At 61.5% G+C, this 13,116-nt stretch overlaps 1 protein-coding gene across 7 annotated transcripts; it reads left to right on the forward strand.

Moving 5' to 3' along the window:
• Positions 1–904: 904 nt before the first annotated feature.
• On the forward strand, positions 905–13,116 carry LOC101961275 (secreted and transmembrane protein 1A). 7 transcript variants are annotated; one of them, XM_078041361.1, is made up of 7 exons: positions 1,084–1,125; positions 4,294–4,420; positions 7,703–7,874; positions 8,758–9,066; positions 9,776–9,832; positions 10,067–10,224; positions 12,005–13,116. In XM_078041361.1, exons 3-7 carry the CDS (start codon positions 7,766–7,768, stop codon positions 12,152–12,154), a joined length of 783 nt encoding a protein of 260 aa, XP_077897487.1. In that variant the 5' UTR covers positions 1,084–1,125; positions 4,294–4,420; positions 7,703–7,765; the 3' UTR covers positions 12,155–13,116. The 7 variants fall into 7 exon arrangements, with proteins under 7 accessions (XP_040124246.2, XP_077897487.1, XP_077897480.1 ...); XM_040268312.2 differs by lacking the exon at positions 4,294–4,420 and having other exon boundaries at positions 905–1,125; XM_078041354.1 differs by lacking the exons at positions 1,084–1,125; positions 4,294–4,420 and adding an exon at positions 5,908–6,156.

The following is a 13,116-nucleotide window of genomic DNA, read 5'->3' on the forward strand; positions in this document are numbered from 1 at the left end:
AATTAAATAAAAATCTAGAGAAGAAGAATCAATGTTAAGAAGACAGATTAGTGCTTAGTACTGGGCAACTTGTTCTAGTTCCTGTGCACAACGGTTTGTGCTCTTGCTCTTGTCTGATTAAAATCAATAGCCTCTCTTTTCAAGTTAACCACTTGCTGTAACCATGGCACGATTCTAGTCAGTAAGTCAAGAAAGAACAGTCAAGGTATAGGCCAATAGTCTGGGTCATTTCTAACTATTATTAAAAGCTAACTAAGCAGAAACAGCTGAAAGCAAAACGCAAACTGAAAGTAAAAATGTTTGCCTATGTATAAGCCAAGATACATTCTTCTTATCTAATTGTAGCTACGTAGTATTTTGTTTCTTTGAATAATGATTCCTGTTTTGTAACCACAAAATACTGTGAGCCTGCCAAAAGGAAAAGTCTATATCATTAACTTCACAAGTAAAGATGGGGATTCGGCACCTTCACTTTTGTGTCTGTGTTGTTTCTCCACCCCTTTTCGCCCACCATCTGTAGTCTCCTGAGACCCCCTGTTGGAGCTGGTCTCCAACACACCCCTGGGTTCAACCCCAGTACAAAAAAAAAAAAATGTCACTTAACCCTGGGGCTCTCCTGCCGCCTAGTCCACCCAGCTGCCTGCACCTGCCACACCCCCAGCACTGCCTGACAGGGCCTGCCTTTCCCCCAGCCTCAGGGCTGAGGCGCCTGGTGGATCCTGAGCAGCCACACAGCTCGCCCAGGGCACTGGGGGACCCCGCTGGCCCTGATGCCTGCAGAGGAGCAGCCCTGAGCCCTGGGCAAGGGACGTCCTGCCCGGCTCTGCTGGAGGGCGTCTCCCCTGCCCCCCACAGGCTTTGCAGTGCACGGCTCTGACAATCAGCCTTGGCAAGAGCACTACCAAGAAGGTGGCACGTTCTGAGGACATGGCACACTTCCCGAAACCCAGTGGCTTCCCAGAAGGGTCTCCTCCCTGCTTAGCACAGTCCCCTGGCACGCACGAGACCTGCCTCCTCCCTGGCCCCTCCCCCTGGGCTCTTTCAGTTTTCTTCTGGGCGGAGCAGAGAAAGCCCTGGCGGGAGGCACCCGGGGAGCAGAAGCAGGAGCAGAGCAGCAGGCAGCAGGTGAGGGGCTGGCGTGGGCGGGCAGAGGACCACAGCTGGGCACCTGGACACTGCGGGATCTGCACACCGTGGGCAGGACTGGGGGATGGGGCCTCCTGTCCTGGCTGCAGCCCCTCCAGGACACTGAGCCCCTGGCCACCTCCTGCTCAGATGGGCCTGGGTCGCTCAGGGCTGGGGTCTGGCCAGGTCTGCAGGGCACAGGGGTGCAGGGGATGGGCAGGCTGGGGGGACAGGACCCGTCTCTCCTGGATCCCCAGGTGGGCTCTGGGGGTCCTCTGTGGGTCCCTCACTTCCCACCTTATCTCACTGCGGAGCTGTGCTCCAGGGCTGAGCAGGACCTGTGCAGGACACGCTGCACCCTGCCCACTTCACCCCAGGTCGCCTGGAGGCGGAGCTGGCTGGGAGGCTCAGGGCTTCCCACCATGAGCCTGGCTGCAGTGTGGAGGAGGCCAGTGAGCCCTGAGGGAGGACAGGGCAGCCAGGCGGAGACACAGAGTGACCAGTCTGAGGCGGGAAGGGTTGTCTGGCTCAGGGACTCTGTGGCCCCTGGGTCCTCTCCCGGCCTGCCTCATCAGCAACAAGACAGGAGCCCCGGCTGCCTGTGCCCCGGCTGCCTGTACCCCCGGCTGCCTGTGCTCCGGCTGCCTGTACCCCCGGCTGCCTGTATCCCCGGCTGACTGTGCCCCGGCTGCCTGTGCCCCCGGCTGCCTGTGCTCCGGCTGCCTGTGCCCCGGCTGCCTGTGCCCCGGCTGCCTGTGCCCCGGCTGACTGTGCCCACGGCTGCCTGTATCCCCGGCTGACTGTGCCCTGGCTGCCTGTATCCCCGGCTGACTGTGCCCCGGCTGCCTGTATCCCCGGCTGCCTGTATCCCCGGCTGCCTGTATCCCCAGCTGCCTGTATCCCCGGCTGCCTGTATCCCCGGCTGCCTGTGCCCCGGCTGCCTGTGCCCCCGGCTGCCTGTGCTCCCGGCTGCCTGTATCCCCGGCTGTCTGTATCCCCGGCTGCCTGTGCCCCGGCTGCCTGTGCCCCGGCTGCCTGTACCCCCGGCTGCCTGTGCCCCCGGCTGCCTGTACCCCCGGCTGCCTGTATCCCCGGCTGACTGTGCCCTGGCTGCCTGTGCCCCCGGCTGCCTGTGCCCCCGGCTGCCTGTGCCCCGGCTGCCTGTATCCCCGGCTGACTGTGCCCCCGGCTGCCTGTGCCCCCGGCTGCCTGTGCTCCCGGCTGCCTGTGCCCCGGCTGCTTGTACCCCCGGCTGCCTGTACCCCCGGCTGCCTGTACCCCCGGCTGCCTGTGCCCCCGGCTGCCTGTGCCCCGGCTGCCTGTACCCCCGGCTGCCTGTGCCCCCGGCTGCCTGTACCCCCGGCTGCCTGTATCCCCGGCTGACTGTGCCCCGGCTGCCTGTGCCCCCGGCTGCCTGTGCCCCCGGCTGCCTGTGCCCCGGCTGCCTGTATCCCCAGCTGACTGTGCCCCCGGCTGCCTGTGCCCCCGGCTGCCTGTGCTCCCGGCTGCCTGTGCCCCGGCTGCCTGTATCCCCAGCTGACTGTGCCCCCGGCTGCCTGTGCCCCCGGCTGCCTGTGCTCCCGGCTGCCTGTGCCCCGGCTGCCTGTACCCCCGGCTGCCTGTACCCCCGGCTGCCTGTACCCCCGGCTGCCTGTGCCCCCGGCTGCCTGTGCCCCCGGCTGCCTGTACCCCCGGCTGCCTGTACCCTCGGCTGCCTGTGCCCCGGCTGCCTGTACCCCGGCTGCCTGTACCCCCGGCTGACTGTGCCCCGGTTGCCTGTGCCCCGGCTGCCTGTGCCCCGGCTGCCTGTACCCCCGGCTGCCTGTGCCCCCGGCTGCCTGTGCCCCCGGCTGCCTGTGCCCCAGCTGCCTGTACCCCCGGCTGCCTGTATCCCCGGCTGCCTGTACCCCCGGCTGCCTGTGCCCCCGGCTGCCTGTGCCCCGGCTGACTGTACCACGCGGGCCGTGGTTTTGCAGGCTTCACTTTCTCTTCTCTGAGAATTGTGGTCAGCTCCTCGCAGTGCTGGCCAGCAGTACAGCTGGTCAGTGCTGACAGAGGCCTCTCTGTGTAGACAAGGAAGCCTGCGGCTTTCCCGAGCTCCTGCAGCATGCAGGACCTGAGTGCAGCCCCTCAGGTGTGGTGGAAAGGGAGACCCCCAGGGGCCTCGCCGGTCCCCAGTGCACCCAGACCCCAGGACTCCCAGGCACCCACAAACCAGCTCACTGATGTCACCTAGGGGGCAGGGCATGCAGGGCTCCGAGGAGTGGGCTGAGTGGCCAAGAACTTGAATCTGTGTGTCATGCTGGGTCAGGTTGCTGCCTGGCCCCTGTCTTGTGGCCAGCGTCTGGTGGGTGCAGGAGAGAGCCGGGCTTCTTGCCCTCTTCTGACTAGAGGTGGGCGTTTGCACGCTCTGCTGTCCCTGCCCACCACAGTGAGCTGGAGCCCTGCCACCTTCTGGCCTCCCACTTGGCCAGGCCACTTGGGCCCACAGCAGGAGTCCAGCCACCTTCCCGCCCCAGGGCAGGTGCCCTCAAGTGCAGGGCATCCCCCAAGTGGGGCTACGGGGGATGGAGAGCAAGGGGCAGCCGGGCAGGAGGAAGGGAGTGTGGGAAGGGAGGCGGCCGGTCAGAGAAGCGAGAGGGCTCTGGAGTGGGGTGGATGGGCCCTCAGCGTGGCGCCCACACCGCTGAATGCAGGTAGCGAGTTGCTTCTTAGTTCAGGTATGTCCCAGATATCGAACTTGCTGCAAGACGAGGGCCGATCTGATCTCAGCCGAATCGGGGCATCCCGAACGTGGAGAGGGCCTGTGGCACCAGGGTGCGTTTCCGCCCAAAGAAACGTGGCAAATTCCAGGTTGCCACTGAGTGTCACTGCTCGAAGGAGCTGGGCCTCTCAATGCGAAGCCTCGGGAAGAAGGAGACCCACCGCGGTCCTTCCCGTGTCCATGCTCCGACCCTGAGTCCCCTGAAGGTCCTTTTCAGGCCTGTCCCTGGGGCTTCCTGCTAGCCTAGGAAAATTCCCAAAATGCAGCAGAAAGCTGGTCCTCGCCACTGCCAGAGTGACCTCGGCTGGCCTGTCCCGGGGCTTTCTCTGCACCTGCCAGGTGTTGGTGTGGCCTGGGAGGAGTCTCAAGGCAAGGAATTCAACCAGCTCCTGCGATCTCTCCAGCCCAGTCCAACCACCCTCCACCCCTGCTGGACAAGGGTCAGGGCCTAGGTGCTGCAGGAGATGCCACGAGAGGGTCAGTGGTCAAGCTGTTGGAGAAAGGAAGGCCAGAGGGGCACTGAGTCCTCAGGTGAGAGGCGGGAAGCACCCGTGCTGGCTGGAGGGATGCGGGGAAGTTCCCAGAGCCCAGGAGTCCAGGTGGCTGGGAGCTGGGACCCTGGAGGAGGCCCAGGCCCCAAAGAGAGGAGAGTTCTTCTCTCCCTGCTGCCCAGCCCCGCCCTGCTGGAAGAGGAGGCTAGAGGCAGCGTGCTGAGCCCGTGCTCTGCAGAAGCAGGAGCCAGGCCAGGCTCCTGAGCTCCAGGGCAGAACAGGGCCAGAGCCAAGTCGGTCAGGTTAGGAAGGTGGACACGGCCACTGCCCAGGCAGGAGGAGCTGGGTGCTGTCTGGTGTGTGTAGCTGGCCCACAGAGCCTCCAGGACCTGGCCACTGAGATCTGTGGTTCCATTGTCCACTCGGGACGCAGCCAGGTGCAGCTCTCTGAGATGGCCAGGCCAGGTCTGTCCCTCCACGAGAATGGAACCCAGGCAGGACCAGCACCCCACAGGGAGGTGGGGTAGTGTAGGCACAGTGTTCTAGGGGACTTCCAGCTCGGAGCCATAAAGATCCATGGTGGCCTTTAGTTTGGTGGCCAGAGTGCTGACCTGTGACTCACTCCTGAAGGTTCAGAGTTCCTGGAAGGAAGATCAACACAGACACAGCCCAGCTTCCTGCAGAAGAAGGGGTTCCCCGGGCGGGGCAGTAAGGGAAGCCCACTGCCCCGGCAGACCTGGCCTCCCCCTGCTGGCCTGGAGGCCTGGAGGGCAGCAAAGCAGGGGCTCCTAGGAGAAGGACGCAGGGCACCTTCAGCTCTGAACAGGGAGAACTCGCCCAGTGTGGGAGCTAGGAGGCAGGCCCTCCCTCCCATGGCCGACCTCAGTCCCGGTCCCCAGGGAAGCTCAGTCCCCACCTCCAGGCCAGGGACACCTGCCCAGCACCAGCTGGGCCCCTGGTTGTGAAGCTGCCCCCAGATCCCACAGTCCACCTGGTGGCCTGGGTGGCCCCAGAGCCCGTCAGTGTGCAGACTTCAGAAGAGGTCTGTGAACACACTGAGTTTCGGCCATCCCACAGACTCTCTGGTGCCTGGTCAGCAACACAGGGGCTGTGACAGAGGCCATCACATCCGCCCAAAGCAGAGGCAGCCTGAGGGGCAAAGGCAGGGGCACGCTCAGGGTCCTCCTACGTGGACTCTGAGCCTTCTGGGGCTTCCATGGGGGAGGAGCACAGGAGAGCAAGAGGAGAGGTGGCCTGTGGATGTCCAGGGCTAGATTCATGGACACTGCTGACTTGGGCAATGCGGCTTGGACCGTGACCAGTGCCCTCAGCCAGCCAGGACTCTGGCCTCCTGGGGACGATGTCATGGGCTGTCAGGGCCAGTTTTCCACTGGGGACAGCGGACGCCCTGGTGGGTTGTGGCCCCTTCTGCTGTGATTTCTCATGGCCTCTCACTGGAGTCTGGGAAGCACACACCAGCTGTGCCTCTGAAGGTGACTCCCAGGAACACCCCCCTCAGGCAGGAAGCAGGCTCTGCTTAAGATGGGGCATAGTCAGGACGGGGGCTGTGAGCTGCGGTGGGCGGCAGGCCAGCTGGAGGACAGCTGGGGCCCAGCAGTCGGGGAGCACCCTGCCTCCTCCCGGGAGGACTGCGGACCTCGCCAGCCACTCCCTTTGCTCTTCCCTCTTGTCCCCTCCCCAAGCCCAGCTGGCAGGTCAGCAAGGTTACATAACAGCTCCACCAAAGCTGCCACCTGTCCGTGTCACCAGGTGCAGGTGAGGGCCAAGACTGACCTTTGACCAGCCCAGGTCCAGCCCAGGCATGGGGCCAGGACCCACCATGGGGTACTGACTGGGCCCTGTGGGGGCTGCTGGGCCACATCCCTCCCTGCAGAGCTGCCCTCCAGGTGGGGAGGGGTCGGGCTTCTGTGAGAGGCTTCCTGTGGCCAGATCCACACACTTGAGCACCTCCTGTATGCAGGGTGTGGTGACATCATCGGCTGTCAGGGCCTTATCTCTGCCACCTAGCCCCGTGTGCTCCCCCGTGTGGGTGTGACGGGAGCGGAGCAGCCAGGAGGCTCCCCACATGGGGTAGCAGCTGTGGTCTGGGGAGGCTGGTCACCGAGCTCTGGGGGGCAGGAGGGCCGTCCCCCTGCAGAAGAGTCAGCACGGCACAGGGGCCTCCTTGCTCTGCTGCAGGCGACCCCCCTGGGAGCCGCAGTGGGCACTTGATGAAGGGCTCTGCACTTACAGGGAGAAACAGCCCGCGCTAGCCAGGAAGCTGGGGGCGACGGACCTCCTCTGCCAGGCCAGGACCCTGGGGCAGGGCCTGGGAGGGAGGAGGCCAGCCACACCCTGGGAAGTCGGAGGCCCCCCTAAACAGCCTGCAGCCTGTCACCCCTGAGGTCCAGGGGGCGGCCTGTGCTGCAGGGATGCAGAGGCGCAGGACTAGAAAGCACAGCAAGTGGGCTCTGTCCCGCAATTGGCAGGGTGAAGCTGCCCGGTGGGTGTGGGACAGGGTCTGTGGACGCCTGAGCATAATGGGGGTCTCAGGGGTGCTGCCCATGCTGCCCACTGAGCTAGTGAGAGAATAAGTGAGGGGACTACAGCTGGGACGGGCACAAGAGTGACAGAGCCAGGTCACGTCCACAGCCCTGCACTGGGCGCCCCCACAGCACACCTCTCACTGGGGTCTGGGAAGCACACACCAGCTGTGCCTCTGAAGGTGACTCCCAGGAACACCCTCCTCAGGCGGGAAGCAGGCTCTGCTTAAGATGGGGCATAGTCAGGACCGGGGCTGTGAGCCGCGGTGGGCGGCAGGCCAGCTGGAGGACAGCCCTGGCTGGGGCCCAGCAGTCGGGGAGCACCCTGCCTCCTCCCAGGAGCAGAGGCAGAAGGACCTGGGGACTCAGGGCACCCTGCAGACCAGGAGGAGCTCTCAGGGCAGACCCCGCCAGCAGCTGTGGCTCGGCTGTCTCTCTAGGACACGCAGGTGGGTGGTCCCTCTGAGTGCAGCAACTCCAGGCCAGCTGCAGGGACCACCCAGCTCCCCTGTCCAGGGGACAGACGTTCCCCGTCTTCCTGTGATTCCCTGGGTTCCTGTGGCCAGGGCCTCACACGTCATGAAGCACAGGGACAGGAGGAGGGTGGCTGCTGGGGACCCAGGCACTGGGAGGAGGCTCAAGCATGGAGGGCACAGCTCGTCCAGGGCAAGCTTGGCCCCTGGGCTGCCCAGCCCCTGGCCAGGTGGAGGCTGCTCCCTGCAGCCTGGGCACCACCTGGGGACTTCTGACCCCCGGGTCTTCTTCCCTCCCTTCCACAGGGAGTGTCCCAGAAACCGGTATCCAGGACAAGGGACCCCTGGGGCCTCCCCCATCAGCCAGCCATGGGGACCTGGCCCTCTGAGTCCCCCGGACGCATCCCCCAGCCCTGCGTTCCCAGCATGCTCGGCATCCTCCTGCTCCTGGCCGCCTCCCTGAGTGCTCAGAACTCAAGTAGGTATTGGGACGCTGCCCCTCTGCCACAGAAGGGCTGGGGACACAGGGGTGGGAAGGGCAGACCAAGGTCAGGCCCAGAACTGACCCACCCCCAGTGACGACTGTGACCCTGCAGACCCAGGCCCATGGGTGAGAAGCCAGCGGGAGGCCCTGGGTCTTGAAAGGGCAAGCCCCGTGCACCCAGGACAGCAGGGCAGGCACCCCAGCAATGCCTGCTGGCCACTGCCGGAGCATCAGGGGTGCCCAAGACCACGTCCAGGCTCCAAGGCAAAGAGGATCCCTGAGAGTTGGGGCCGGTGCCATGGCCAGGGGACGAGAGGCTCCACAGGACCGAGGACCTGCCAGCAAGTCCCTGAGGCACCCTGGTCAGCAGCCTCAGCATCACTGGGCCTTAGACACTCAGAGCACTAGACGGGGAGGTACAGTGCACAGGGTCCCCAGGGAGTCCCCATGCAGCTCTCCAGATCCAGGTTGGCTGTGCAGAGAAATGCCCCCAGGGCCACCCAGGCACCAGTGTCCTGGTCACTCTGATAGCCAACGGGGACAGCAGAATTTGGGTCAGATCCCCCAGGAGGTGCGACTGGAGACCCTAACACCACAAAGACCTCCCTGGGGCCACGTGGTGGCACTGCACGGGGCAGGGAGCTGCAGGAACATCGGCTGACCAGCTGCCTCCTGCCCAGTGACCAGCTGGTGGCACACACGCCTGGCACACGGCCTCCCTCCCTGCGGTGTGTGTCTGACTGCCACCCCAGCTCTGTGGGCTTTGATGGACCCTATCCTAGCGTCAGTCACCTGTAGAGTCCCTGGAGGCGCTGACACCACCCCTGCCCCGCCCAGGCCCCGCCCTGCCCACAGTGTGACCCTCCCCTCCACACAGGCTGGGACAGGCCCTCTTGTACAGAGGGCGTGGTGTCCGTGCCCAGGGGCCAGCGGGCAGTGATGGCCTGCAACATGTCCAACGCCTTCACCAACATCTCCATCCGGCTGCACGCCCACGGAAAGACCGTGACCATCTTCGAAAAGCGGCCCCCGGGACGCTTCTCCAGGGATGGCTGGACACTCCAGGTGCACGGAGGCCAGGCCCAGCTGGTGATCACAGCCGCCCAGGACGCCCACGCGGGACAATACGAGTGGCGTCTGCGAGGGCTCCAGAGAACCACCAGAGCCACGTATCTGAACGTCTCAGGTGAGGGGCCCGGGGCGGGGCCAGAGCCAGGGCCAAGCGGGAGGGTGGGCCAGGGGCGGAGCATGGGAGGGGCTGGGGGCAGCTGGGGGCTCCCCGCTGGGAGGGGCAGGGCCAAGGAGAGGAGCAGAGCAGAGGGCAGAGTCCAGGGGCACAGACCCACAGGCGCAGGCCTGAGTCCTGACCAGACTCAGCAAGCAAAAGAGTCCCTGGCCCCAGCTCCTGTGCGCTGTCCTACCCTCTCCAAACCTGCCGCGCCCAGCGCGCCCGCTGCACAGCTTCACCCTGGACCCCGTCCCCATAACCAGGGCAGATTCTCCTCAGACCACTACCACCCTGGATTGTCCTCACTCAGACACACCCGCCCAGCACCTGCTCCATTCCCCCACCTCCTCCCTCCCCCACGGGCTCCCTCAGTTGTCCACAAATAGAAGGGACCACAGGGCCCCCCCCCTCACAGGGCCGGCAGCTGTCCTGGGTGCGTCCCTTCAGGCCCCTCCCAGCCTAAACCCACTGCCCCCCTCATCCTTTCCTTCCCTACGAGATCCAAGGTCCCCATGCCCCCCACTGGTCTAATCCACCCTGTCACCTGAGCCAGCTGGCAGTGTCTGTGATCTGGCCCCTGGAGGGGACCCAGGGGGCCCTACCCCTGCTCTGCCCCAGAGGTAGAGGGACAGCAGGGCTCTGTGCCAGCCTGACAGTGTCTCCCCAGCAGAGTCTCAAGACCAGGAGGAGGCAGCAGGCCTGAGGCCGTCCACACCTCCCTGGGGTAGGTGCTGCGTCCCTGTCCCTGAGCTGCCACCCTCCCCTGGCTCCTCAGTGCGTGGCCCACCCCAGGGCCACTGTGCCACCCACCAGCCTCCCTCATCCCAGTGATGTCCCTGCCCAGGAGGGTGGGGTGGGCAGGCAGGAGGTGGCGGGGATACCTCTGTGGCCAGTGAGTCAGTGAGTGATGGGTGGAGTGACCAGCGATGAGGTGACTCTGCCCACCTGTCCTTCCCAGGCACTGCAAGCCAGGTCCCAGGCTCAGAGAGGCTGCAAGCCAGGTCCCAGGCCACGCCCCAGTCCATGGTGGGGGCGCTGGTTGCTGTCCTTCTCTTGATCCTGGCGGTGGGCTCCCTTGGCTGGTGTTGGCGCCGGCGTTCTCCGAAGTGTGTGCAGGTAAGAGGCCTCCATGTGGTCCAGGGCAGGGTGGAGGTTTCCCTGCGGCCTGTACTGGGCAGTGGGCCCCTCGGTCCTGCACCCCCAGTGGCTCAGGGACACAGTGGGGCTCCCAGGCCGCATTTCCCTAAGACCCCAGCTGGCTGAGGCCAAACCACAGGCCTGACTTGTGCAGGCGCAGAGGGGCCCCTCTGTCCCCAAGGCCTCACTTGTCCCCAGGAGAGCAGCATGGGGTGGTCTCCCTGCTTCTTTCAAGACTCCTGGGAATCCGTGTCCCGGACAGACCTGTTCTCTGAGCCCAGCAGGAAGTGACTTCAACCCTGCTGGACTCAGAACCCAGCCTGGGCTGTGTGTGTGTGTGTGTGTGTACATGTGCACGTGTGTGCAGGGGCATGCATGCCTGCAGATGCAGCGCTGTGTGGCTGCAGTGTGCCTGTGCACACCTGAGCGTCTGCATGGCACCAGGGTCTGTGTCAGGCCCTCACTCTGCCTCTCTCCCCAGCTGCAGAGGTTCTGAGCTCTGTGAACCAGAGTCCAGTGGGCTCAGAGTCTACCTGGAGTGTGGATCCCAACCCCACACACCCACAGTGAGGCTGACCCAGGGTGCCACCTTCCCTGCACCTGCAGCCCTTGCAAGCCCATAGCTCCCAGCATCCCAAGGCCCATGGAGCTGTCACCATCTTCTTGGCTGAGCAAAGGAGGATCCTGAGAGCTTTTGCTGGGCACAGGAGAGCCTGCTCCTGTGCCTGGATGTAGGTGGTGGATCTCTCGGGCTCTGTGCAGCAGCTCACTGGGGAAGCCCCTGGAGGCTGGGCAGCATCCTGCCTGGGTTTCTGTCCATCACTCACACCAGGACAGGGAGAGCTGCCCCTGTGGTCTCCAGCCCCTCTCTGCTGCCTCACCTCTGTCCAAACATGGAAAATCTCAAACTTCACAGCCTTTGATTGACAGGATCTGCCCTGCCTCTGCTGCTTATCAAGGGGGGCCCTGGCTCCTCTCCTGCTGCTGAGCCCCTGTGCTCCAGGGGCTCCCCACTCCCTGACAGACCCCAGAGCAAGCCAGGGGACCTCCAGTTTCAGTTTAAGTGGACCGTGGGCACACGCCTGTCTTGACCAAGAACAGAAACAAGTTTTGTGGACCCTGCTGCCAGGGCTCCAGGACCAAAATGGGGGGCTCCGGGTCTGAAATGACGCATCACCCCATGCCCACCAGCAGGGGGCGACGCAACCCAGCCGCAGAGGCCCTCAGGGAAAAAAAGTGGGAGCACAACAGGTGCTGGCTGGAGGGAGCTGCTTCCCCGGGCAGGACAGACAGGCCCCTCACACCCCAGACCTCTCCTGGGGGACCCCCTGGCTCCCCACTCAGGCCCATCCCCACCACCGCACCCCACTTTTCTTCCTGGGCTCACATGTGCACGCGTTTTCTTGATTGCAATTGCAACTGGGTTAGTCAGGTTTCCTTGCTGTCACCCAGGTACCGGACAAGAGCCACCTGGAGGAGGACGGGTTCATTCTGGCTCACAGTTTCAGGGGTTTAGTCTGCGGTCAGCCAAGTCCATGGCTCTAGACCCAGGCGAGACAGAACACTGGCGAAGGCGACCCCCCACCCACTGTCGTCTTGACAGGGTCTCAGTGAGGATGAACGCTGGCCAAGCCACGCTGGTCGGTGGGAAACCGAAACCAGGAGACCCTTTTTTATGTCATTGGGACTTTGCATTTTCATGCTGATGTTCCTGACAGGAGGCATGAGCATGTTAAATGCCAAACAAGTTAAATTTCAGGTGGCTAGAACAGAACAGGCAGTTCACGCCTTGGAGGCTGTTCTACTACCCCTCAGCACATCAAGGACAAAGCAGAAGGCTGTGCTTCTATCTCAGCACATTGTGGACAAACCTGATCACGGACAACAGTCATCCTCTGAAAGGTCATGAGAATCTTAGGCGCCACATTGATCATATCAACTAGAACCCAAGCCCATATTTCCGGCCTCTTAGAAAACCTAATCAGTATGCTTATTTCACAAAGTTCACCACATGCAGTTTCATTTTTGATTAAGGAAAGTTATATTATACACTTAGGAAAGTTAAAACATATAAAGATACATTCTTCTCTTTTTATAAACTCTTTCTTACTTTACATAGGCATATATGATGAGCATAGTTGATATTGGTGGAAAGTGGATTGATGTTTAGAACTTACTTTTTATTGAGATGATTATAAAGATATGAGAACTAGTGCACCTTGACTGAGAAACAAAGAAACTCTTTGAGAAAGCAGCTCAAACAGTTTTATGAGAATAAATTTAGGAATTAATTAAAACAGCTTTATAAGACACCGTTTTAGAATAATGTTAGAAATATCATTTTATTTAGATTCTTAAGTTTAGAAATTCTTAACTTTTTAGTTGTATAGGTTTCTGATATGTTTTAAGAATGATTCATAAACTTTAGGATATTTTAAATATAAGATTTAAGGGGACTTTTTTAGATGGGAATTTTAGATTAGAAATAAAGTACAAGTGTACTTTAGGTTAATGATTGGCTAGGAGACTTAGAATCTGGTTACGTAGTTTGGCATTAGTTAATAGGAAAATAACATATCTTGGGAAAAATAGTAAATCTTGGGAAAATCTGAAAAATGTAAATTAGTGACGTATTTTATTAATGATTCTGTACTTTTAATAATTACATAACTGAAGGTCAGATCCTGGAAAAATGTAAATTAATGTCACATTTTTTGTACTCCCAATCATGGTTAAGGAAATGTCATGTCTTAGCAAAGTTTTAAATTATAGAATCAATGACGTATTCTGAATCCATAATGGTGAGAAAAATTGTAATAAAAGATGACCCGGAGAAAGCTGCATTAGCGCTCTCTCTGGAGATCGCTCCAA

The sequence above is a fragment of the Ictidomys tridecemlineatus genome, chromosome 3 (assembly GCF_052094955.1).
Source record: "Ictidomys tridecemlineatus isolate mIctTri1 chromosome 3, mIctTri1.hap1, whole genome shotgun sequence".
NCBI classification, from domain to species: Eukaryota; Metazoa; Chordata; class Mammalia; order Rodentia; family Sciuridae; genus Ictidomys; species Ictidomys tridecemlineatus.

Bases quoted from the DNA above. Each gene is read 5' to 3' on its own strand.
- LOC101961275 (XM_078041354.1), top strand. From the start codon at position 5,923: ATGGGGCATAGTCAGGACGGGGGCTGTGAGCTGCGGTGGGCGGCAGGC. The intron at 7,875-8,757 runs GTAGGTATTGGG...CCCTCCACACAG, and splicing joins CCTGAGTGCTCAGAACTCAA to GCTGGGACAGGCCCTCTTGT. The intron at 9,833-10,066 runs GTAGGTGCTGCG...TGTCCTTCCCAG, and splicing joins GCCGTCCACACCTCCCTGGG to GCACTGCAAGCCAGGTCCCA.